The following is a 25,641-nucleotide window of genomic DNA, read 5'->3' on the forward strand; positions in this document are numbered from 1 at the left end:
CAGCAAATTCTACAAATCCTGGCAGGCCCCACGGTCCACTGGAATTAGACCAGTGGCTAAGCTCTCAGTTGCAGCAGGTCCTGCCACCGCCCTCCCTCCCCCAAAGAGGCTCTCCATGCTCTTTCCATCACCTCCAGCAGGGTCTTACCCGAATATTGTCATCGTTGCTATTGGTTTTCTCCCCTTTCCAGTTTAGACAGAGCTGGAAAACAGGTGGGATGGAGGAGTAGCCAGGGTTTAGCACCACAGCAGCCTGGAGTTTGGCTGGGAAGGGAGTAAGGAGGAAAAATCAGTTTTGAGACGGAGTATGCCAGTCATGGACCCTCCCCACTGGGCCCCTGAGGCTAGTAGCTCTGTCTTGTATTAATCCGAGTGTTGCACAGCAACATTCTGGTACTTTTATTTTTGTTCTAGAATCTCCTAAGTAGAACTGTCAGATTGCAGAATGTGAGGTCCTGTGACTCTGGTCCCTCCAAGGATGCAGAGGTGTGTGGACTCCCGAGTCTGGTCCACACTGGGTCTGCCCAAGTTTTATTTGCTCCTTTGACAGAAGTTTATTTTAACTGGCATTTCTTTCTTTGCCAGCAAGTTAAGGATTTTCCCATGTGAAGGCTATCTGTTTTTTCTTTCCAGCAATATTGTGTACTAGCTATTACATCAAATATATTTTCTCTACTCTATTCCTTTTAAGTTATTTTGTTATGTGAAACTTTTTAATAGCCAACAGATAGAGTACTTACTGTATTCCAAGCACTGTGTTGAACTCTTTACACACATTTTATTTCATCCTACCAATGATTCTATGAGATGGGTACCATTATTACATGCCCGTTTTATATATAAAGAAAATGAGGCTCTGATAGAATCTTCCTTAGGATCAAACAGTTGCAAAGCAGCAGTGCTGAGCTTAACTAGAACTGTCCGATATCAAAGCTATGTTCATACTCCTTATAGGAAGTAGTTGTATTTCTTTTTTATAGACTTTGAGAGAGACAAGGAGAGGAAGCACGAGCAGTGAGGAGGGGTAGAGGGAGAGGGAGAAGCAGACTCCTCGCTGAACAGGGAGCTCGACACGGGGCTTGATCCCAGGACCCTGACATCATGACTTGAAGTGAAGGCAGACGCTTAACTGACTGGGCCACCAGGTGCCCCTGAAAAGTTGTATTTTTTAATATATTCATTTTCTTCTCTGGTGACAGCCTTTGCATTTCTCCACAGGACATTTACCCTTTCTACCAATGGGTGAAGTATGCCATTCTTTTTTCATTATTTATGGGGGGAAGAAAAAGAACTGTAACACACCAGTAATTCAAACAACAGAGAACAAGAGAATATAGATTAAGACAATTCTTCCCTGACAGTTGCAACCACATTTATTAGAAAGTGAGTCCTACCCAAAGGATAAAAACACAGTGATCCAAAGAGGCACCTGCACCCCAATGTTTAGCAGCAATGTCTGCAATAGCCAAACTATGGAAAGAGCCCAGATGTCAACTGACAGATGAATGGAAAAAGAAGACATGGTATATATATATACAATAGAATATTACTCATCAGAAAGATGAAATCTTACCATTTGCAATGATGTGAATGGAACTAGAGGGTATTAGGCTAAGTGAAATAAGTCAATCAGATAAAGAAAATTGTATGATTTCACTCATATTTAGAATTTAAGAAACAAAACAGGATCATGGGGGATGGGGGAAAAATAAAATGAAATCAGAGAGGGAGGCAAAGAGTAAGAGACTTAAGTATAGGAAATAAACTGAGGGTTGCTGGAGGGAAGGTGGGTGGGGGGATAGGGTAACTGGGTGATGGACATTAAGGATGGCACGTGATGTAATAAGCACTGAGTATCATATATAAGACTGATGAATCACTGAACTCTACCTCTGAGACTAATAATACACTATAATTAATAGAATTTAAATAAAATAAAATAAAATGAAAAAATTAAAAATAAAAAGTAAGTCCTTTCTCTGCTGCCATATTGCTTGTGTCCTAACAGCATATATTCCTGGATTTATCTCTATTCAATTTTTTTGTTTTTAATTCATCAGTTTTCAAACTGATCTGCTGTAAAGTGATTTAAATTTTTTGGAATTGCTGCCCACTTACTCATTTAAATTTCACTCTTAAATTTTCAAATTCTTCAATGCATCTTAGGAAAATTTTATGTATCATATTCACTCTGATGGATCTAGAACACTTACTATCTTTCAAGCTTTCATCTGCTCAACCAAGAAACAGAGTGATGTCTATCAGTGACTTTTCCCACTTGGGGCTTTATAAATTTCTTGGACTTGGGCACCTCAGTGGGTTAAGCCTCTGCCTTCGGCTCAGGTCATGATCTCAGGGTCCTGGGATCGAGCCCCACACTGGGCTCTCTGCTCAGAGGGGAGCCTGCTTCCCCCCTATTCTCTGCCTGCCTCTCTGCCTACTTGTGATCTCTGTCAAATAAATAAATAAAATCTTAAAAAAAAAATTAAACATCTTGGACTATATATTTTGTGTCCTTTTATTTAAAATAAAAATTTTTTAAAGATTTTATTTATTTGACAGAGAGAGAGATCACAAGTAGACAGAGAGGCAGGCAGAGAGAAAGAGTGGGAAGTAGGCTCCCTGCTGAGCAGAGAGCCCATCCCAGGACCCTGAGATCAGGACCTGAGCTGAAGGCAGAGGCTTAACCCACTTAGCCACCCAGGTGCCTTTTTGTACCCTTTTAAAACAGTATTCTATGTTATTTAGGGACAAGGTAAAAGTATTTTCTTAAAGGGAGAAGAATGGGAAGCAAATGTACAAATTCCAAATGTACAAAAAAATGGTCAAATTCCAAATTCCTATTCCAAATAGTAGTCACCTATCCTGAGGGAGAGAAAGAAGTATAAAGCAAGGGGACCTCAACTATATCTAAAATATTTAATTTCCTCGGAATATTAAAGAATTCCTCAGAATAAAAAAGAAGGGAAGAAACCACAGGGTAGAAAAACTCTAACAACAGAGAGTGCAACCTTTCCTTATGTTTCTCCCACTAGCTTAGAAACACAGACAATCCCCCAGCTCTGCAGCCACAGAACCACGGGGGTCAGATCCTATGGGCAGTGCCAGGCTCGCCAGGGCAGGAGCCAGAAAACAGCTCCAGAGGCAGCACCTGGTTGACTCCACGGGAAGCCTTGGCAAATTAGATGCCAGGATAGCTGTGAGAAATCATAGCTTGCGATGCCTCCAAAGTGAGTGTAGGAACCGCAGACAGGGAGGAAGGTCCTGCCACCCTGCGCTTCACAACCTGAGAATAACATGTCAGCCCTTCTGTGAAGAGGAGGAAGAACAGGTACCTGCTTTTAGAGAATGGTAAAGAAAAGGGCCAAGAGCTCAGGCTCAGAGGTCAGACTTGGGACTGAGCCTCAGTGTGCTTGCCTATAAAATGGGAATACAGGTTTCTCCTATTATCCAAAAGCAAAACATTCCTATGAACCCTTTCCTAAGCCCAAAGGGCATAAATAAAGGGGCATCCCCCACATCCTGAGCATTAATGCCACTTTACTTTTACAAAAGACCTACATTAGCACAGTAATGACTTTTTTTGTAAAAGTGAAAATCCTCCTTTCTTTCAGTTAATGGAAACAGGTATTCGTGTAAGTTTTTTGTAAAAGCAAAGTGGTGGCATGCAAACTTAAGGAAAATGGGGGCTACCTTTATTACCACTCCCAGCATGAGGATTAAATGAGATAAAATGTGGATGTGGCTGTGTTACAGAGCAAGTCTTCACTGAATGGTGGATCTTCCAATCATTACTATTTGCTGTGTCACCCTGGCAGGATCCTAGGATCTTTTGCTTTCTTTGGGCAACCCTCAGGAATGCTTTATTCCACAACCCCCCCCCTTTTTCTTTAAAGATTTTGTCAGAGGGACAGAGATAGGCAGAGGGAGAGAAGCAGGCTCCACACTGAGCAAGAAGCCTGATGTGGGACTTGATTCCAGGGCTCTGGGATCATGACCTGAGCCAAAGGCAGACAGTTAATTGACTGAGCCACCCAGGTGTCCCAGGAATGTTTTATTCTTACTAGCTCCCCTTGTCTACTACCATGATCAGAAAAGAAATTACCTGTGCCCCTTTCCACGAGTGCCATGTAGTAGAGATTCGTGTCCTCAGCCAGTCCTGCCTCCACAATGTCCTTGGTGAAATGCAGCTCCTAGAAGTCACCACAGCGGAGTGAACTCCAAGATCCTCCAGTCAAGTCCCCTGCTGGAAGGGCAGGAGCTGAAAAGTGACAGGAGTCTTTGGGATGGCAAGGGTGATCTGGCCCTCCTCCACTTACCATGTAATCCTCATGGGCAATCGTCACCCACTTCACCAGGCGGGAGACAACCTTTGCAGGGAAGAGGTACTGGCAATCACTAGTAACTGGTACAATGCCATGTTCTAAAAGAGAGCAAGATATGTGGTATCACAGGTAGCAATCAGGTGCCACACAGGGTAACTAGTATCTGGAGGGCTCAGACTGCCCTGCTAGCTGTGCAGGTACAGGAGGCATTCTGTAGACACCCTGATCAACGCATGCTAGGACTGCAGGTGCACCACTTGACCTTCCCCCGGTGCTAAGTGCTTGTGGCCAGACCTAGCACCAGCTTTCACGGTGCTTTATCTTTAATGCAGATGATTGTCAGCAAAACAAAACCCCCTCTGGCAGCCAGAACCAGTGACAGTGTCTCTGTAGCAGGGACTGTTAATTAGATCAAACAGCCAAGAGGGCTGTTTTCATAGCTGACCTTGATGGAGGCAACGACTGAAGTGCTCTGTGTCCGTTCCTCTAAGGGAGGAGAGCTAGAGAACTGCGCCAGGGCAAACTCCTGCTGGCACTTCAATCTGCAAATATGCCAACACAGTAAACACTGTCCAGGATGAAAATCATCCAGCCTCAGGACAAAACAAGTGGAGCAATGCTGATGGGGAGCAAGCGTGTCACAAGCAATGCTGCCCTGGGGACACCTGGGTCCACGTAGATTGCAAGAGCTCCCTGACAGGGGAACGATCTCTAGATGGGTCCTAGAAACCCAATGCCTTCCTGAGAGTTACTATTTCAGATCAGAAAGACCTTAACTCTCACTATCCCACAAGTGCCTTATGCATGTTAAGCCCTTGACAAGTATTTAGTGAATGAGGAGAAACATCCAACAGGGCACCACTGTGGTCAATGGCTCATCAGAATCACCTGAGAGCTTATGAAAAACACTGGGGTTCAGCCTCACCATGGAAGACGTTAGCTCAGTAGGTCTCAGGGGAGGGACGAGGGCATGGATTCCTGAACAGCTGTACTCTCATAAACTAAATGTAAAGTCTACAAAGCATGAATTGGGCTTCTACTAAGTATCAGTAGAATGGACACCAAAGGCTGACATATGCTAACCTAAAGTAAGTTGTTCCTGACCAGTCCACTATCTTGGACCATCCAGACGGCTTTGGGCCTCTTTTGTGAGCCAGGACAACCATGATGGCCCTAAGGGGAGCTCAGACCTCTGCATGGATGGGCCTGTAGCTGTCCCTAGTGGCCCTGCCACCAGCTTTGCTCAGCAAGAGCCAGGAACCAAGCCCTCTCTGATGTGTCATCAGAACTGGAGAAATCTGAATGAAGGAAAAGTCATCTTTGTCTCTGTGTTGTCCAAGTGGCTCTTAAGCCACAGACCTAACACCAGCTTACCCAGGGATGCAAACTGTTTGTGAAGGGCCAGACGGGACTGCACCCTAGTCTTCAGTAGTTTCATGGTGGTCTCCATGTGGCTGGCGCTCAGCGAGTGGTCAGCAATCACCGTGTGCTGTGGACAACAGAGAGCAGCACACCTGGGTGCTCTGTCCCTTCCTCCAGGCACTGCCTCTCTCCTAGGCCCCGCATGCCTATGGCAGCCAGGACCACCCACACCGAGATAGATATCTTACGGAAATTGCAGGAATTGCCTGCTGTGACAGGCCTGATACTGAGTTCCAGTAGGAACAATATAAACTACTAGGTTCTTGAGAGGCGTGGCCACCTCTTGAGAAAGACTTCTGCTAAGATGCCACATCCCCTGGGGTTCTGTTGACACCTAATTTTTGGCATCTCTGTACATAAAACTGAGGGATGGCAGAGCCTGGAGCCCTGCTGTACCCAAGGCAAGGACCAAAGTTATAATCAAGAGAGCTGCTACGATCAGGGAAAAGGCAAAAGGTACCAAAACACTTGTAGGCCTCAGACATTTTAGTATCCTGAGTGGAGGGAGGACAGATCATAGCCTGGAGGGAAAGCATTCTGATCATTCAAAACCCACAGAGGACATCAGAAGCCTTTCTGGAGTCTGCACAGGATATGAGGAAGTAGAGATCTTCAGCCAAGGAGAAGGGATCAGTGATCACACCTGGGGCTGCTCTTTGGGGAAGTGGAGGCCACCCAGCTTCTGTACCCACAAATAGGGGTGACCTAGGTCAAGTACGTAGTCTCTCAAAGTCAGGATGCTGCAGAAAAGAACACAACATAAAAAGATGTTACAGGGGCACCTGGGTGGCTCAGTTGGGTTAAAGCCGCTGCCTTCAGCTCAGGTCATGATCTCAGGGTCCTGGGATAGAGCCCTGCATCAGGCTCTCTGCTCAGCTGGGAGCCCACTTCCCCCTCTCTCTCTGCCTGTCTCTCTGCCTACTTGTGATCTCTCTCTATCAAATCAATCAATCAATCAATCAATCAATCAAAGTTTTAAGTCCTTTCTGCAGTGGTCCCAGGATACAGCCTTTCCTATCCCCTCACCCCCTCCAAATGGGCTAGTCCTGCAGGCTCAGTCACTCACAGCCAGGATCTAAACTGCATCACTTCCCTACTGAGAATTTCACCTCTCCCATGTTTGCTTTTCTCTTCCTACCCTAATTCATAAGCAAATCTCAATAAGGCAGTGCCCTTGAGCTTTTCACCAGCCTACCAATTTTTAAAATGTTTTTAAAGTTTTTAATCCTCAGAGAATTAAAATGATAAACCAAGTTATTATATCATATGTTATGTCTTCCGAGTTTGATGCTTCCACCCCTCCTCACCCTTCCATGACCTCCATTTGCCCCTGCGTTCCCTTCTCTTAAAACCACACTACCACCCCACCCCATTGTCTCCCCTCCCCACTGAGAGGCCTCTGGCCCTCAATGGTGAGCTGCCAGAGGCACTCCAAAGCAGAGAGGCTGGGAGAGGAGGAGACACTGCTGACTCACCCGACTTTATCAAACTGATACTGATTGGCTGGATTTGGAGTTTTCTTTCCGTGATCTCCTGGATACAAACAGCTCAAGACTGAGTCAGGAGACAGCAAGTCACTGGCAAAGGGAAAAGACCGCAGTGAGAACGCTGGCCAATGCCTTGCCTCAAGGCAGACTTGGTGATCTGGGGATGGTAATGCCACCTATCACTGATGTTCATGCTACCATTTCCAGAATGCTTCCTCTGGACCTTTATACTTGAGATCACCAGACCCCTACAACCCTATGAGGGAGGGAGTATAACCATTTTCATTTTACAGAGGAGAAACTCAAAGCTTTGAACAATATGGCTCATCTAAGATCATACTATTCGTAAGTGCTGGAGCTGGGATTTGCACTATCTGATCAAAGACAGTAGTTGTTCTAAGCACTGAATTTTTTGAAAACCCTATCCCTTCGAGGTAATATGATGACCAGGGCCTTACCTCAAAGGCAGCAAAGCCCTGTGACACTGGAGATAAAATAATCACAATTTTCTTAAGAGCAGAAGAGAATCCTTTCTACCTCAAAAGAACAAGTGTGCAGTTTTGATGGTGTGTCTATCTTACTTTGGCCAAATTTTATGCTACTTACAGAAAAAGGTCCCCTTTTATGTTGCCAGAGAAAGACATTATCACATGTGCTGGAGACAAGGTGACCCAGGGCTATAAGCAGAGAGATAGCGCCATTGCCACCCACCTGGAATGGTTAGGGCACAGCCTGTAATTAAACATGACAAGTGGAGAAGGAATGGGAGGGAAGAGGAGGATAATGGAGTAATCTAATCGCAAAGGACAAGGCTCATTCTTTCCCTCAGCCAGTGTGGGGGGCGGGGCAGGGGGGATTCTCCTTCTTCACCTTTCCAGGTATCACAACAGGGGCAACTCAGGAGCAACTCAATTAGCAGAATGGGCTAATTCTGATGCTCAGAGCCCTGGCACACCTTCAAGAACTTAGCAATGGGACAGTGGCAGCTTCTGACTCTTCCCTGTTCGCTGTCTCTCCTACAGACTCTCTGCCCTCCTCTAGATCTCTGCCCCTTCACTGCCTTTCATGTAGAACTGACTAGAAAATAAATAAGAATTGTCAGTCTTTGGGGGCAACTTGGTGGCTCAGTTGGTTAAGTGTCTGACATTGGCTCAGGTCATGATCTTTGGGTTCTGGGATTGAGCCCTGCATCAGGTTTCCTCCTCAGTGGGGAGTCTGCTTCTCCCTCTCCCTCTGTCCCTCCCCCTACTTATGCTCTCTCTCTCAAATAAATAAAATCTTAAAAAGAAATTTGTTGGGGTGCCTGGGTGGTTCAGTCGGATTAAGCGCCTGCCTTTGGCTCAGGTCATTACCTCAGGGTCTTGGGATCGAGCCCCATCCTTCTCTCTCTCACTCTCCCTCTATGCTCTCCCCTCTCAAAAAAATAAGTATCTTATAAAAAATTTTTTGTTGGGGCACCTGGGTGGCTCAGTTGGTTGAGCCTCTGACTCTTGGCTTCAGCTCAGGTTGTGGTCTCAGGTCATGAGACTGAGCCCTGCATTGGGCTCCATACTCAGCGGGGCGTCTGCTTGACATTCTCTCTCTCAGTCTCCCTATGCCCCCTCCCCACCTCCACTAAATAAATAAATATATCTTTTAAAAAAAATTGTCAGTCTTTTGGCCAATATTTAATAACTACTACTAATAGAAGGAAACAGCTAAAGCTGCACGATAAAGGTTTCTAATTAACAAAACCTGATGGAAGAATCAAATCTTCTTGACAAAATTACATCTGTAATATGTGGTTCAGGACAACAAAATAATGGACATAAAAGGGGAGGTTATATATAGTCATAAAACTACAACACCAAGGGGCTCCTGGGTGGCTCATTCAGTTGGGGATCTGACTCTTGATCTCAACCAGGTCTTGATCTCAGGGTAGTGACTTCATGCCCTGCAATGGGCTCCATGCGGGGCGTGGGGTCTACTTAAAAAAAAAAAAAAAAAAAAGCAAAACCAAAAACACTGAGATGCCTGGGTGGCTCAGTTGGTTAACCATCTGCTCTCAGGTCAAGAACGCAGGGTCCTGGGGCCCCTGGGTGGCTCAGAGGGTTAAAGCCTCTGCCTTCGGCTCAGGTCATGATCCCAGAGTCCTGGGATCAAGCCCCACATTGGGCTCTCTCTTTGGTGGGGAGCCTGCTTCTTCCTCTCTCTGCCTGCCTCTCTGCCTACTTGTGATCTCTCTCTGTCGAAAAAATAAATAAAATATTTAAAAAAAAAAAAAAAAAAAACGCAGGGTCCTGTGTTCTAGTACCACATTAAGCTCCCTGCTCAGCATGGAGCTTGTTTCTTCCTCTGCCTGCTGCTCCCCCTGCTTTTGGGCTCTCTGACCAAAAAACAAAAACAAAACCAAAACAAAACATAAAACAAAAAACAAACAAAAAACCCCACAACACTGAAACAAAAAATACTCAATTACTCAAATCTTTGTTATAAAATAATAATAAAGGATTAAAAATTTGGTAAAATAAAATTGCAAAATAATTAAAAATGGTTTAATGGCTTAATGAAAAACTGATTAGTCAAATGCCCTAATGGAAATCATTCTGGAAAATAATTTCTTAAAGAATATTCAGCAAGGTTGGTTAAATGTTAATTTGTTTATATTAAGAACATCAATTCCCTAATGATATAGATTCTGGCAATGGTTGCCAATGATGCTAATGTCACAAAAACAAAGAACCACCTATGCCTCCTGATGGAAATACTCGACATCTATGATGTCGTCTTGCTTCCCTGTCTCCCCAGCCAAAACAATCAAAATAAAATCTGATCAAGCCTCTAAATCTAATTTACATGAAATACACAGGGAGGAAGTAACTCATTAAACTGTGCTGCAGGGATGCAAGCATAAAAATCCAGACCAGGGAAACCTATAAACAACCCATTCCCTTCAACAAATGAACAGATGGCAGGGACATTCGGTTGAAAAGAAGCTTGCGAGAAGCCTCACCCAATTGCAACACTTGGACTTTATAGAGATCCGGATTCAAAACCCAATATAAAAACAAAACAAAACAAAAAAAACAAAAACAAAAACAAAAACAAAAAACATGTACGAGAAAATCAAGGTAATTTGAACTCTGGATATTGGGTGATACTAAGGAATTAGTGTGAGACTATGATTATATTGGGGGGGAAAAAAAAGTATCCTTATGTTTTAGTAGATAAATAAATAGAACCATACACCAGCCTGGTTTCCCCAAGGGCCAAAGCAGCCTGTACTTGAGCAAAGGCCTCTAGGCTAGAAGTCCAGAGCGCGAGGCTTGGGGCTTCCATAACTGGTCACATACTCTTTGGACCTCAGTTTCTCCAACCAGAAAACAGGGGGATGAGCTAAACTACACCTGAAGGCCCATAAAGATAGAATCCTAGTTTCAGGGTGGTGCTTTCTTTCTCATCTCCTCCCTCTTCTGGGGCCACAGCCCATCTTTCACTGACAGTCACACAGGCCTCAGTTTCCTCCCCTTGTAAAGTTACTGTGAAGAGTTAAGCAAATTCATGATAAACACAGCTGTCATTTATCAAGTGCCTCACCTATGCTGAGCACTGGACCTGGTCCTTCACAAACACCCTTGAAGGAGATATTACAGTTAAACAACCAGAGTGAGGAAGCCGACTCAGAGGCCAGGACACTTGGCTCAAGGTGCACACACAGCTCTTAAGTGGCAGACAGGACAGGCTGGAGTTCAGAGCCCAGCTGGTAACGAGTCGGCAGCACTGCCCCCACTGTGCCACACGTGGAGCTTTATGAGGAGCGGGAAGTGTGCACCGAGGCCAGCCAGCAGCCCTGTTCTTAGTAGGTACGGCATCTGAGAGGCGAGCAGGCAGAATGCTGGTGACAAGGAGCTCCACCATGGCCTCAAACTGCCAGATGAGAGCTCTAGCTGGGCAGTGTAACTAGATGCTCTGGGCTCCCTCTGCTGGGGTCTGGTGAGAATAGGGTCAATTTAATCCAGAGTGCCTTAGGGTAACCAAATAACACTCAAGCACAGGGACCAGGGCTGTAGCCTGAAGGGGGCGTGGACTGTTAAGTGCAGGGTAGAGAACCCAGGGACAAGGCACCACCAGACAGCCATGGGAAGAGCCCCAGCCCACCAGGCAGCAGACCTGTGCTTCCTTCCTCAGTGGTCTCGGTACGGCCAGCATGAGGACTCAGTATGCTGGAGTGCCAGGCCAGGCTAGTGCTTTTGTAAGTGAGGCTATTTGAACCTCAGGATCTCTTGGGTACTCCTCCCTTCTTCCCACTCCTAGCTGTGAAACAAGACTGCCACAGTCAGGGGCTTCCTGGGGATCCCCGACCTGTGTCCTTGATTATTCTGCTTCCACTCACCCTCCTCAAAATCTTCTCTCATCTCCAGGTAAGAACAACCTGGGTCCGAGCTAAGCTGTCAAGCAATAATCCCAGCACCCTGGGACAGAAAAAGTAAAGGGAGAGGGCGGCCTAAATTTGTCAACCTAATAATGTCTGCCAAACTCCATTTCTCCGTTCATGCTTTTCCACTGTTCATAAAAAGCAGAGCTCTGCCCCACCTACTAAATTTGCCATACATTGTAGTCATTTCGTCATCTGCTGTGTAGCAAGAGGACCAACTAAAGTCAGTTAGTGCTTCCTAAATACCAGTGATGTGCCAGGACTCCTAGGCCATGTGGACACGACAACAGAAATCAACACAGCCGTGCACCTCCTCCAAATGTGAGGAACCAAGACCAGCCCACACTGAGGATCTTCTCACAACCACCCCCATGCCCCACTCTCCGCCACGCCTGCCCAATACCCTGCACTGATGGGGGTGATCAGCTCCGTGGCAGTCGTCACTTTGGCTTTCACTGTCATGATGTTGAGGTTCATGAGGTAGTAGAAAGTCAGGTGAAGCACGCTGTCATCTGGAGGGGGAGGAGGAAAAGAAGACCATGTACAATCTGAACATGAGAGTAGAGTTTATAGTGTTAGGGAACAGAAAGTCAGCAAGGGTTTTAAGAGCTTTTACTGTAAAAAAACAAAAACTCAATGTTAATTTCATACTGAATTGAAAAAGAAGAACGTCTACAAATTCTTTGCAACTCTTCTCTCCACGACGGGGAGCTTCATTTCCCACCTCTTGAGTGTGGGCTGGACTTAGCTGCTTCTAACAAATACATTATGAAAGGAAGTGATCAAACGGATCCAGGTTCATATGATCAGTAATAAGAGAGAATGACACCATTTACCCCTGATATGATGTGATGATGAACACCACATCTATGGTATTCCTCCCCCAAACCCATAATCTCAGTCTAATCAGGAGAAAGGACCAGATAAACCCAAACTGAATCTTTCTACATAATAGACCTTGTCTGCAAAAATGAAAGATAAGCAAAGACTGAGGAACTATCACTGCCTGGAAGGGGCAAGACAACCAAATGCAATGTGAGATCCTGCACTGGATCCTGGAACAAAGGACATTAGCGGAAAAACTAGGGAAACCTGCATAAGATCTGTAGCTTAATTAATAACATTAAAATTAACATTGGTTTGGATCCTTACACGGCGGTTAAGTAATATGCTGACATCAGGGGAAGCTGGATGAAGAGCATGAGAACTCTATTACTGCAACTCTACTGAGTCTAAAATTATCTCAAAATAACAAGTTTTTTTTGAAAAAAAAAAGTAAAGAGGGGCGCCTGGGTGGCTCAGTGGGTTAAGCCTCTGCCTTCAGCTCAGGTCATGATCTCAGGGTCCTGGGATCGAGCCCTGCAGCGGGCTCTCTGCTCGGCAGGGAGCCTGCTTCCTCCTCTCTCTCTCTCTCTCTCTCTGCCTGCCTCTCTGCCTACTGTGATCTCTCTCTGTCAAATAAATAAATAAAATCTTAAAAAAAAAAAAAAAAGTAAAGAGAGGACCAGTGAGTAGAATATGTTTCCACCTGTATAAAAACTAAAAATATAAGGGGATATACAAACCCTAGTATAAGAGCTTTCAAATGCATAGAATAGTTCTAGAAAACACATAGAAATCTATCACAATGGTTGTCACTGGAGGTAAGACCAAGGACCACAGTCAGGGAGTCTCAGGTCGAGAGGAAAACTTACATGTAATGGTTAACTCTTACCCTGCTAGAATGCTTTATCATATGCTTCTTTATCCGAACAAAACTAGATTCAAAACATACATTCTCTACAGAATACAAACCTCTACTTACATTTGTTATATTAAGCACATTGGTCATATTACTCAAAACCTTCATACTCTTGCAACTTGTTCTGTGTATCTGATTTAACAAATTCAGAAATTGGTGTGATTTTACTGAGCATCCATTATGTGTCTAGTTTTGTACTGAATTGTTACAGTTATGACTTGGGGGGTGGGGAATCAAACAAACTTCATGCCAAACAATGAGGAAAAATAGAGAAATATCAGACCAGAATCTCTTCTCAGTCAAACAGGACTTGGCTTGCTGGACCTTGGGCACCTGCAGCTATGGGATAGCCCAGAACAATGGAAGCCAGACCTTTGCACTTCAGGTCCAGCATGACAGACAGCGGGTGCCTCTTCAGCATCTCCTTGCGTTTGTCATCCAACTGAACTCCCAGTGTGGGTCGCCGGCGTTTCTGGATAAAGGAAAGATCAAAGCAGATAAGCACTGGTCATACGAATTTCCCCCTTCCTTCTCCCTATAGGCCAGGGACTGCTGCCTGGGACCTGATGCTTCCACTATCTGGCTGCCAGGCCCCCAGGAGCCCTTTCTTTCCAACCTCTTTCTTCTGCTTCTAGGGATAATAGCACCTGCCAACTAGCAGACCCCAGGCGTGGCTGCATGGCACACTCATGTGGGGCAACAGCTCTCACCGTGGTCTGCTCCTCCTCAGCATCTGAGTCGCTCTCATCATCTGCAACCACAAAGAGAAGGCATCCAGAGGTGAGGGGCATAAAGGCGCCAAGACTCTGTGTCATTTGTAAATGCGTTTCTTTAGAATACACAATGAACTGATTTGCTGCTGTCTATGCAGTACAGAAAACATGGTGACCCAAGAAAAAAAAAGAGGAATGCCTCATAATCCCACTACCCCCTTCCTCCCATTTCTGAAAGTGCTTTTTATTGTCATCCTGTGGACCACAAGCCCCTCCACCGGTAGTAGTGGTGGTAGCAGTAACAGTAATATAAATAACAACAGCGGCAGCTCATACAATTTGAGGGGCTTCTATGTGCCTAGAATGATGCTTAAGGACTTTTCACACATGACTTCACTTAATCCATGTACTAATCCTACACAAGTAATTATTATCCTGTTTTGACAGGTGAGTAAACTGAGGCTCAGAAATGGTAAAGAGCTTTCCCAGGATCAGTGAGCTAGTGAGTAGCAGGGTTGAAATCCACAAGCACTGCTTTTTCTTGTCTATCCGGAGCATTAGGATGTTGAAGTTAAGCTCCGTGATACTCAAAACTAGTACAGCTAATTTCCAAAGACCCAGCACTGGCTGTAAGTGGCGACCCTGTGTCCCGGGAACCAGCTACGGAAAACTTGGGGAAGAATCTGACTACATTACCTTGGGAGTCTTCAGGAGGCTTAAACAGAGCCTTGGCTTCGTCCACACTGCCTTCGATTGCCACAGACAATGTCTTATCTGTGAGCAAGAAAAAGCTTCATATGACAGCTGCTGAGGGAAGGAGCTAAGCTATACAAACAGGCTAGCTCTGGGAATGCATTTCTTCTGTGTTTGTCACAAGTCCTTACTGACTGGGGGGTGGAAGGGCAAAAGCCCTTTCTCCAAATGAAGAGGAACCTGATAGGATGCTTAAGTCTTTTTTCCAGTGTTTACTGAGAACAAAGAACCCAAAGTGCAGACTTCTGGACCAGCACTACCTGAGACTACAGTGAACTCTTCTCTTTTCAGGCTTATACCAATGCACAATACCAACCTAGGGCCTAAAGCTACAGAATACTTTGCTGACAACTGTCTTAAAGATTCTCATCCAGAACCTATCTACTCTCCACATCCTGGAAATGACAGCTCTCATCTAAGTGCTTAGTCTCCATTCTGTACTACACCAAGCATCTCGCTGGTACCGTCACATTTAACTGGGAGGCGGACAGTGGATAGGAACTTGGACCCTGCAGTCTAGTCCCAAATCTGAGTCCCTGCCCCAATTTCTAAACATCTGGGAAGTTACATCACTGCTCTGAGCCCCACTTTCTGCAACAATGAAGTTCTATCTTGACAAACAGCAGCTGCCCAGTTGGGTGGTGAGGACCAAATGAGCTCAACCTTTTAATTATAAAATTATTTTTTTCAAATTAATGTTTAACTTTCACAACAACCCTATGAAAGCCATACAATTATTATAGCCATGAGATGAGAAAATTAAGGCTCAGAGTTGTAGGATATAATGGGTGGACGTCGCTAAGCTAGGATTCAAGACCAGGTCTACTCAACTTGAGCCCAGTGTCTCAAGCACAGATATAAGTGTGCTGTTCTGTGCAGCAGGACTGACAATTCCCTGGTCACACCTGGCCTGCCTTTGTGGAACTCCGGAGGTCTAGTGCTGGGAGGTCAGGACAGCCCACCACCCCTCTTGCTCCATTCAAAAGGATATACAGATTACAGATAGTCACAGGAGCCTGAAATGGTTTGCCCAACTGTACTAAGGAGGGATGGCAAACTTCCTCTACCTGGCAAGCCACTGAGATAATCCTCCCAGGTGGCTGGCTACTGCTCTGACAGCCCTTCATAAACTAACATACCTCACCCCAAATAAGGTGGTTGCCCCCACAAATCACTGGCAAATGCCTAACTGTTCTTTTGGGTAACTTAATCCTGAAATTCTACAGTAAAATGGGAAAGGAAATAGGATGGGTTTAAACACAAAAGAAAAGAAAATTACTCACCCTGTCTAGGGGGCTGGGAGGATTTCATATGAGCTGATGATGGAAACAAGGAGGAGAACAAAAGGGAGGGAGCGGACCAGAAGGACCAGGAAAACACAAGAAGAGAGACAGTAATGTGTTGGTGCCCATGGCTGGGAGGAGAGGCATGCACTGGTGCGATACATATCTGTCTGATGCGATGGGGTGAAGAAGAAAAGTTTAGGTGCTGGGTAAAAGCTGCAGTAAGGCAAAAGTTAGGGTCTCCAAAAACTTTTCAAAATCCTAGTGAAGTAAAGGGCTGCCCTTAAGCTTAAAGTGGAGACATCTTCCCACTTAGTAATCACTATAATGGCATGCAGCTTGTTTGGGCTTGGTGAAAGTCTGGGAAAGCTGCCTGGGACCTGTGTTCACCAAGTCCTCTCTCTGAAGCAGAGCAAGAGGTGCCGATCCCCCTGCCAAGCGTGCCTTGATGGAGTGAGTGTCTGGGAGCCCAGAGAAGCTGCCCACCCAGGCTCATCAAAGATTCAAAGCCATCCACTCTGAAATGCCCACCAGGTTAGTCTAGCCTCAGGCCAGCTGGTCAAAGCAGCCATGCTGGGTGGTGTGGCGGGTAGGTAGTATCTGTCACCTGTGAGCTTCTGAGCAGGACCAGGGAGCTTTCCTCAGCAGGCAGGGCTTCCAAATGACTCAAACGGCCAAGGCTGCTGCTTCCACAGCCCCTCTTCCTTACCCAACCCCCATACTCACCACAGGCCTGCCCATATGCAGTGGCTTGGACGAAGAGGACATAGAGGGGAGGTGGCAGGTGTCTAGCTGTCTCATATTGCTTGTGAGCCTGGTCGAACGGCATGAACAGGTACTCTTGCACGGGCAGGGAAGCCTGCATGCAATAAAAGAAGGGTTTTTGTTTTTTCTTCTTAGGCAGTCCACATGTCAAGAAGGGGCTTTTTATTTACTAAATAGCTTTTTATTTACTAAAAATATATGATAAACTAAAATAGGTAGACAAAAAGTCAATACAAAAAAAACAATTTATACAAGCAGCAAACAGTAAGAAAATGAACTTAGAGGGACGCCTGGGTGGCTCGGTGGGTTGGGCCGCTGCCTTCGGCTCGGGTCATGATCTCGGGATCCTGGGATCGAGTCCCGCATCGGGCTCTCTGCTCGGTGGGGAGCCTGCTTCTCTCTCTCTCTCTCTCTCTCTCTCTCTCTCTCTGCCTGCCTCTGTCTACTGTGATCTCTCTCTGTCAAATAAATAAAATAAAATCTTTAAAAAAAAAAAAAAGAAAAGAAAATGAACTTAGAAAAAGAGCCATTTCCAATAGCATCAAGAAAACATCAACTACCGGGGCGCCTGGGTGGCTCAGTGGGTTAAAGAAAACATCAACTACCTATGAATAAGTAAGTGAAAGGTACGTAAGCCTCCACATAAAGGTCTGAGAATGAAAGATCTAAATGAACGGAGATACATGCCATGTTAATGGTCTGGAAGACTCAGTATTTTCTTGAAATCAATTCTCCCCAAAGCGATCTACAGATTCAATGCAATCCCAGTCTAAATCCCAGCACGTGAAAATCGACTCGCTGATTCTAAAATTTATTATGTTAAATGCAAAGGGCCAAGGTGCCTGGGTGGCTCAGTTGTTTAAGTGTCTGCCCTTGGCTCAGATCATATCCCGGGGTCCTGGGATTGAACCCCACATTGGGCTCCCTGGTCAGTGGGGAGCCTGCTTCTCCCTTTCCCTCTGTCTCTCCTCCCACCCGTGCTTTTTCTCTCTCACACTTGTGCTCTCTGTCAAATAAATAAAATCTTAAAAAAAAAAAAAAAAAAAGCTATGGTAAATAAGCCAGTGTGGTACTGGTGCCTAGATAGACAAACAGACCATAACAAACCTACAGGGACATTTGATTTAAGACAGAAGTGGCACAGCAGAGTGGGGGAAAGAATGGTCTTTTCAATAAATGACCCTGCTGAATACCAACACGGGGGGAAAAAAAATGAATCTGACCTTAACTCACACTACGTACAACATTCCCTTCCAGGAAGCCTAGAGATCTAAATGTGAAAGACAAACAATAAAGCATCTATAAGAAAATAAGAGAGTATCTCCATGACCTTGGGACAGAGATAAATTTCTTAAATAGGACACCAAAGCACTAACCATAAAGGAAACCACTGATAATCAGATCATATAAAAATTAAGAACATCTGCTCATTAAAAGATACCATTATGGGGTACCTGGGTGGCTCAGTGGGTTAAAGCCTCTGCCTTCAGCTCAGGTCATGATCTCAGGGTCCTGGAGTTGAGCCCCCGCATTGGGCTCTCTGTTCAGCAGGGAGCCTGCTTCCCCGTGCCCCCCACCTGCCTCTCTGCCTACTTGTGATCTCTGTCAAATACATAAATAAAATCTTAAAAAAAAAAAAAAAAAAGATACCATTATGAGAGTGAAAAAGAAAAGCAGAAAATATCTGCAAAAGATTCACCTCCAGAAAATATGAAGAAGTCCAAGCAAAAGATGTGAACAGGCCTTTCACAAATGAGGTAATCCAAAAGCTAATAAGTATATAAAAGGGACTGTGTGCATCACTGGTCCTTGAGAAATGGGAATTTAAAACCATAAGCAATGCCCTCCAGAATGGCTAAAATTAAGATGACTGACAATATCAAGTGTTGGTGAGGATGAGGAGCAATTAGAACTTTCATCTGGTGCTAGGGGAATTTTATAAATCAGTGCAATCACTTTAGAAAACTGTTTCAGTGTCCACCAAAACTAAGTATATTCCTAGCATACTCTATAACCCAGCAATTTCATTCTAGGAACATATTCAACAGAAATATGTATACACAGGCAGCAAAGGACAAAGAACGTTCATAGCTGGATTATTCATTAGCCCCCAACTAGAAGGGAAAAATACTAAGTATCAATGAAAATAAATGAACTCCTGGTGCTCACGACAGTATAGACGTATCTCACAAACATAATGTTGAACAAAAGAAGCCAGACACAAGAGTATAGGGCACCTGGGTGGCTCAGCCAGTTGAGCGGCTGCCTTCGGCTCAGGTCATGATCCCAGGGTCCTGAGATCAAGTCCCATATCGAGCTCCCTGCTCAGCAGGGAGCCTGCTTCTCCCTCCCTCTGCCTCCTACTCTGCCTACTTGTGTCCTCTCTCCATCTCTCTAATAAATAAATAAAGTCTTAAAAAAAAAAAAAAGAGTATATATTATATGATTCCATTTGTTTAAGCTCAAAAATGGGCCCAACTAACCTATGACATTAGAAGTCAAGATAATGGTTACTGTGTGGGGGGTTATGTGTGTGAGAGGAGAGAGTGACTGGAAGGGGAAATAAAATTGCTTCTGAAAAATCAATGTTCTTTTTCTCAATCTGGGTGCCAGTTACAGAGATGTGTTCACTTGTGAATATTCACTGAGCTATACATTTATGAAACATTTGCTTTTCTATACACAAAATTATTTTTTTAAATGTAATATATGTGCATTGTTTTAAAAAGTTGTATCTGGGGCACGTGGGTGGCTGTCAGTTAAGTATTCAACTCTTGATCTCAGCTCAGGTCTTGATCTCAGGGTTGTGAGTTCAAGACCTGTGTGAAGTCTACTTAAAAAAAAAAAAAAAAAAAAAAAGGTTGTATTCAAGTTTATAAAGCAGAAACTCTCCAGAGAAACCTGACTGGCTCAATTGGTAGAACACGTGACTCTTGATCTCAGGGTCAATGCCCCACATTGGGCGTAGAGTACTTTAAAAACAAAACAAACAAACATCCCAGTTCCCAAACTCCAAAGTAATTGTTAATGATTTGGTATAAATAATGACTCTTCTAAGCATACACTGGACTCACACATGTATATATGCATATGGATACTTTATAAACAAAGGTATACAATCAAATAGTACTTTATGTCCTATAATAGGCATTGTTTTGTTTAATTAGATGATAAATCTTTGTTCTGTCCAATTATTTCATCAGTAGTATGATGTTCTCTATTTCCATCACAGCTATAAGACTGTACCATACAGGGGCACCTGGGTGGCTCAGTGGGTTAAGCCGCTGCCTTCGGCTCAGGTCATGATCTCAGGGTCCTGGGATCGAGCCCCGCATCGGGCTCTCTGCTCAGCAGGGAGCCTGCTTCCTCCTCTGACTCGGCCTGCCTCTCTGCCTTGTGATCTCTGTCGTCAAATAAATGAATAAAATCTTAAAAAAAAAAAAAAAAAGACTGTACCATACAAAAATTTATTTAACCTGGAGCGCCTGGGTGGCTCAGTGGGTTAAAGCCTCTGCCTTCGGCTCAGGTCATGATCCCAGGGTCCTGGGATCGAGCCCCGCATCGGGCTCTCTGCTCAGCAGGGAGCCTATTTCCTCCTCTCTCTCTGCCTACTCTGTCAAATAAATAAAATCCTTTAAAAAAATTTTTATTTAAACTGTATCCTATTTAGGCATGTTTAGAGAAACTCCAATTAACAGGAAAAATTAAGGGATGCCCACGTGGCTCAGTCCATAAAGCATCTAACTCTTGACCTGGGCTCAGGTCATGATCTCAGGGTCAAGAGATCAAGCCCTGCACTGGACTCTGCAATGGGGGTAGAGCCTGGTGGTCCCTTTCCCTCTGCTCCTCCTCCCACTCTCTCTCTCAAATAAATAAATAAATAAACAAAATCTAAAACAAAAACCAACCAGGAAAAATTAAGTACAACCCAAACTTTCCATTTTCTTTTTGTCCTATTATGAAGTGCTACTCAGAATATTTGTTAACAATTCCAATTCTATGCCGAGAGTTGAAGGGAGGAAATGCAGATCTTGCCAAATCCTATAAAAGGGAATCTCTGATTTCTCTAGGGTCCTTTTGCAAAGTTCCTCCATATTAACCATTTACTCTGCTACATAAAACTATGAGGATTTAGAGGGGTGCCTGGCTGGCTCAGTCAGTAGAGCCAGTTTGTGACTCTTAATCTTGGTGTCTTGAATTCATGCCCCACATTGGGTATAGTGTTTACTTTAAAAAAAAAAAAAAAAAAAAAAAACAACTATAAGGATTTAGAGCAAATCTGGCCTAACGGAGCAAATAAAGATCAGGTCACCTATACAGAAAGACATGACATTTTACATTATATTCTAAAGTGGGGACTTTTCCTCCCAAAGGCACCTAACAGCTTTCAAATATGAGTAAAGTTCCTTTCAGAGAGAGTATCTCTACTGAACATCTGCCCCCAAGGTGCAGTCAAGAGTCTAACAGACATCCACAGAAGCAGACTTACAGGCCTGGAGGCTGTGGGGCTGGTGGAAACCATTCTGGGTAAATTAAACCCAGAGTTTGCAAAAGTATTTTACCTGGAAGCAGCTCTGGGTGAAAAGAAAAAAATTCCAGACAAACGTGTGTATATGTTCCTGAACCCACCTGGCATCTCTTCCACCCAGGACATAACCTTACCGTACTAGCTGGGCAGAAACTCCAAAGAGGACCATCCTTGCACTGGGCTCTGACACCCACTAGGGTAACATACCTGGCAAAACCCAAAGGGAGACAAGGCTGCTGGAGGCCTCAGGTCAGCAAGGTCTCGTTGGGAGCTGAGGGCAAAGCAAAAGGCCAATGTTGGGGAGCATGGGGGAGAGTCCTACCTGCATGATGCTATTGAGGCGAGGCTGGAGGCTGCTTAGGTACTCCTTCTTGACCTCAATCTCCTTAAGGATCTTCTCCTTGTTGGACAGGCACTCTCGGTACTTCTCCGCCAGCCTATTGGGAAAGGACAGACCACTATCACTCGAAGCTCCTCAAAGATCTCCCAACACACCTACTGACTGTTACAACCCACCTAATGACAGTTAGTCATGATTAACTAATGTTTACCTAGTACTTACTCTGTGTCAGGCACTTCGAGAACTCTTTATAAGCATTATTGCATTTAATCCTTATAAAAATCCTGGAAGATAGGTAGGGACTCTTCTTTTCCCCAAAGGAAGAAACAAAGGCTCAAGTAGACAACTTGCCCAAGGTCATTCAGCTAAAAGCAAGTACAAAGATGGGCTTTGAATCCATGCCTGTCTGGCTCCAGAGGCTCTGCCCATTAACCACTAGGGAACATCCCTGTCATTTTCTATTCCCTTTCTTGCCTCTAGGGTCTACAGCCAAAACTTTCACAAACATGTGGACCTAGTAACTACAGAACCCAAATGAGGCACTTAAAATGGCCTGAGTGGGCAGAGTGGTGATGGACTCTGGACCACAGGAATAGAACACTCATGATTTAGCCTGTGCCAAGGCAAGCCATGTACTGGACAGGGAAGTGATAGGCCAGCCCCATCTGCTCAACCCCTGACACTAATTCCGTAAGAACCACACTTAGTGCTTATTAAATTCATAACATGGACCAAAAGCATAAAATACATTTTATAACAGGGAAAAGAAAAAAAAAAAAAGAAATAAAAACACCTTCTTCTTCAATGGAAAACAGAGCAAATGTGTCAACAAAAGCCCTAGAATTCTCATACAAATATGGGGAAGAAAGTCACGTCACTATTAATGAAAGGAATACAGCCATGAAAGATCTGATATGAAAAATACACTATCCCCTTAAAAAGACCTTGATTAGATTACACAGTATATATGTTCTATTTACAATTAATAAATATAAGGTCTTTATTAATACGGGATTTTTCATGTAAAGGTGTGCCTTGAAGCATAATTTATGATAGCAAAAAAATAACTGAAAGTCCAATCCAACAGAGGAAAGATTATGTAAATTATAATTTATCTATGCACAGGAATGCTGTATATAACCTTCTAAAATAATGTCTGCAAATCTTTAAAGTACCACAGAGGCAGAAAAAAAAGAAAAAGAAAAAAATTAAATTTACAGTACAAAAGGTATTTAGGTCTCAAATGTTAAAATTTTAAAGAAAAAGTTACTCCAATCTTCTATTAACAGCCTTAAGCAATTCCAGCCCCACCCATTATCCTGTTGGTCAAGTCTGAATTATCAGGTGCGAATTAATTTGGTCTTAAACCAGTCCACTGGTTCCACAGAACTCTGCTGTATGATTGTGGGTCATGCATCACAAAGCACCGTCCCCATAAAGGTCTGTGTCGGCACAGATTAACAAGGTCAGGAAGGATACACAACCTTTTTCGCTGTTCTAGCTCCCAGTCCAGACGTGCAAGGGTTTGCTGGTGAGGGTCTCCCATGGTGACTTCAGCCTTGCTAATATCTGGAGGAGCCTCCTTATAAAACTCCTCTAAACTGACCAGATCAATTTCTTCATGCTTTGACCTGCAGGGAAGAACTAGATGTCAGGTTGCTCTTCTCAGGATCCCAAACCATGGATTAAGTGGGCCCACAGTTCCCTCCACATATGCTTACTCAACCCTGTTTTACAACTACCCAGGAACCTAGAACCCAATCTTCTCAGCAAATGCTCATTAGTAAATGTTTCATTTTGAAGAGATGTAGTTGATGACATATGATAGGATCCTTATCCATCGTGTCCAACGTTTTTATCCATGAATTAGCTGAAGACCTGGAAGGGATGCTTATAAAACTTACAGATGTCCAAGCTTAGCAAAAGAGGTTAAGAACTGAAGGGTGAATAAAAATACTATAGGGCGCCTGGGTGGCTCAATTGGTTGAGCATCTGCCTTCAGCTCAGGTCATGATCCCGGGTCCTGGGATCAAGTCCCATATCAGGCTCCCTGATCAGCGGGGAGCCTGCTTCTCTCTCTGTCGCTCATGAATAAATAAAATCTTCAACCAACCAACCAACAAACAAAAAACACTACAGTCTAGACCTAGACTGTCAGGTTGAAACCGAGAATTGGAGACAGGAAAAAGTAAGGGACTGCATTTAAGTTCAAAATATTAACTGCATTAAGCATGGGATGGGGAAGACCCAGCAGGTATAATGATTTAGAGGCTTCCACTGTCACACATACAGTGACTCACAAGAAAAGAAACCTAATGCTTTTTCCTGCATTAACACAGTAGTGTACAGGCTGTGGACAAAAGATGATAGTAACAGCAGTTACCAGGTACTAAGCACCCACTGCATGCCAGCCTCATCTCACTCATTTCTCATGATAACTTATCAAATGGGGATTTCTATCTCCATACCTCAAATGAGACGAAGACTTCTACAACTGAGCAGCTTGCCCAATGTCACACAGCTAGTGAGTGGCAGATCTGGGATGTGAATCCAGGCTGTCTGACCGGGGCCAAGGGTGGTCACCCGCCTCTCCACAGGCCAGGGTTCTACTGCATTCTGCATTTGTCAGCTTTCATCTGAGTGATGGTTATAGCCTGGGGCATCACATTCTTTTGTATTTAATACCTTTTTATTTTTAAACAGTTTAAGATATACAGGAAGTTTCAAAAATAGTACTGAGAGTTTATTTCCTCTGTGTACCCTTCCCCTGGGTTCCTCCAATGATAACATCTACACACAGTACATTATGAAAACTAGGAAACTGACAATGACACAATATTATTAACTGAGGTACAAACCTGATACAGATCTCACTTCTATTAATATTTAACTATTATTACATGAATTTGTACAGCAGATAAAGATACCTCCCCCAAATCAGCATAATTATCAAAAATACACCAGACTCGGGGTGCCTGGGTGGCTCAGTGGGTTAAAGCCACTGCCTTCAGCTCAAGTCATGATCCCAGAGTCCTGGGATCAAGTCCCTCATCGGGCTCTCTGCTCAGTGGGGAGCCTGCTTCCCTTCCTCTCTCTCTGCCTGCCTCTCTGCCTACTTGTGATCTCTGTCAAATAAATAAATAAAATCTTAAAAAAAAAAAAATACACCAGACTCAATGACTGATATGCCCCCTCTCATCCCAAGTTTATTATAAATAAAACCTACCTCGGGGGTCAGGGTGGCTCAGATGGCTAAGCAGCTGCCTTCAGATCAGGTCAGGATCTCAAGGCCCTGGAACCAAGTTCTGCATTGGGCTTCCCACTCAACAGGGAGTCTGTTTCTCCCTCTCCCTCTGCTCCTCACCCCCACTCATGCTTGTTCTCTCTCTTTTTTAAAGATTTTATTTATTTATTTGACAAAGAGATAGAGAGCAGAAGTAGGCAGAGTGGCAGGGAGAGGTTGAAACAGGCTCTCTGAGCAGGGAGCCCAACTCAGGGCTCAGTCCCAGGATCTGGAACCATGACCCTAGCCAAAGGCAGCCACTTAACCTACTGAGCCACCCACGTGCCCCCCGCCAAGCAAAAAACAAAAACAAACCCCAAAACACCTGCCTCTTCTCAATCTGCACAAGTAGGTCTGACCAAGCAAGAATATAATCCCTTCTCTTCCTCTGTCTATTCCTCCTTCCTTCTCATCTCTCAGCTTGGATTTGCCAAGAGGCATTACATTTTAAGACAGACACTCACAGGCTATAGTTTGTTCACCTGAAAGCAGCTAAGTGGCAAGAAGTTCAGCTTCTGAAGAATAAAATCCAGTTGCAAAAATGAACGGCTGGAACTTTAGAGAGGAAAAAATGGACCAAAATGTTA

At 44.2% G+C, this 25,641-nt stretch overlaps 1 protein-coding gene across 4 annotated transcripts in view; it reads right to left on the reverse strand.

Moving 5' to 3' along the window:
- The window catches only part of THOC5 (THO complex 5), a 35,896-nt gene that overhangs the window by 3,939 nt on the left and 6,316 nt on the right, over nt 1-25,641 (reverse strand). For 3 of the 4 annotated variants that reach the window (XM_032883348.1, XM_032883350.1, XM_032883351.1), the window contains 14 exons: nt 23,256-23,402; nt 21,754-21,868; nt 16,865-16,997; nt 16,139-16,171; nt 14,799-14,876; nt 14,100-14,140; nt 13,762-13,861; nt 12,052-12,160; nt 7,223-7,324; nt 6,391-6,487; nt 5,700-5,814; nt 4,320-4,423; nt 4,106-4,193; nt 149-264 (listed from right to left, as the gene is read on the reverse strand). In XM_032883348.1, coding sequence (XP_032739239.1) covers nt 149-264; nt 4,106-4,193; nt 4,320-4,423; nt 5,700-5,814; nt 6,391-6,487; nt 7,223-7,324; nt 12,052-12,160; nt 13,762-13,861; nt 14,100-14,140; nt 14,799-14,876; nt 16,139-16,171; nt 16,865-16,997; nt 21,754-21,868; nt 23,256-23,402 — 1,378 coding nt within the window. The remainder of the gene's footprint in view (nt 1-148; nt 265-4,105; nt 4,194-4,319; nt 4,424-5,699; nt 5,815-6,390; nt 6,488-7,222; nt 7,325-12,051; nt 12,161-13,761; nt 13,862-14,099; nt 14,141-14,798; nt 14,877-16,138; nt 16,172-16,864; nt 16,998-21,753; nt 21,869-23,255; nt 23,403-25,641) is intronic. The other variant, XM_032883349.1, reaches the window with a different exon arrangement.

The sequence above is a fragment of the Lontra canadensis genome, unplaced genomic scaffold (assembly GCF_010015895.1).
Source record: "Lontra canadensis isolate GAN:19392208 unplaced genomic scaffold, GSC_riverotter_1.0 scaffold87, whole genome shotgun sequence".
Classification (NCBI taxonomy): Eukaryota; Metazoa; Chordata; class Mammalia; order Carnivora; family Mustelidae; genus Lontra; species Lontra canadensis.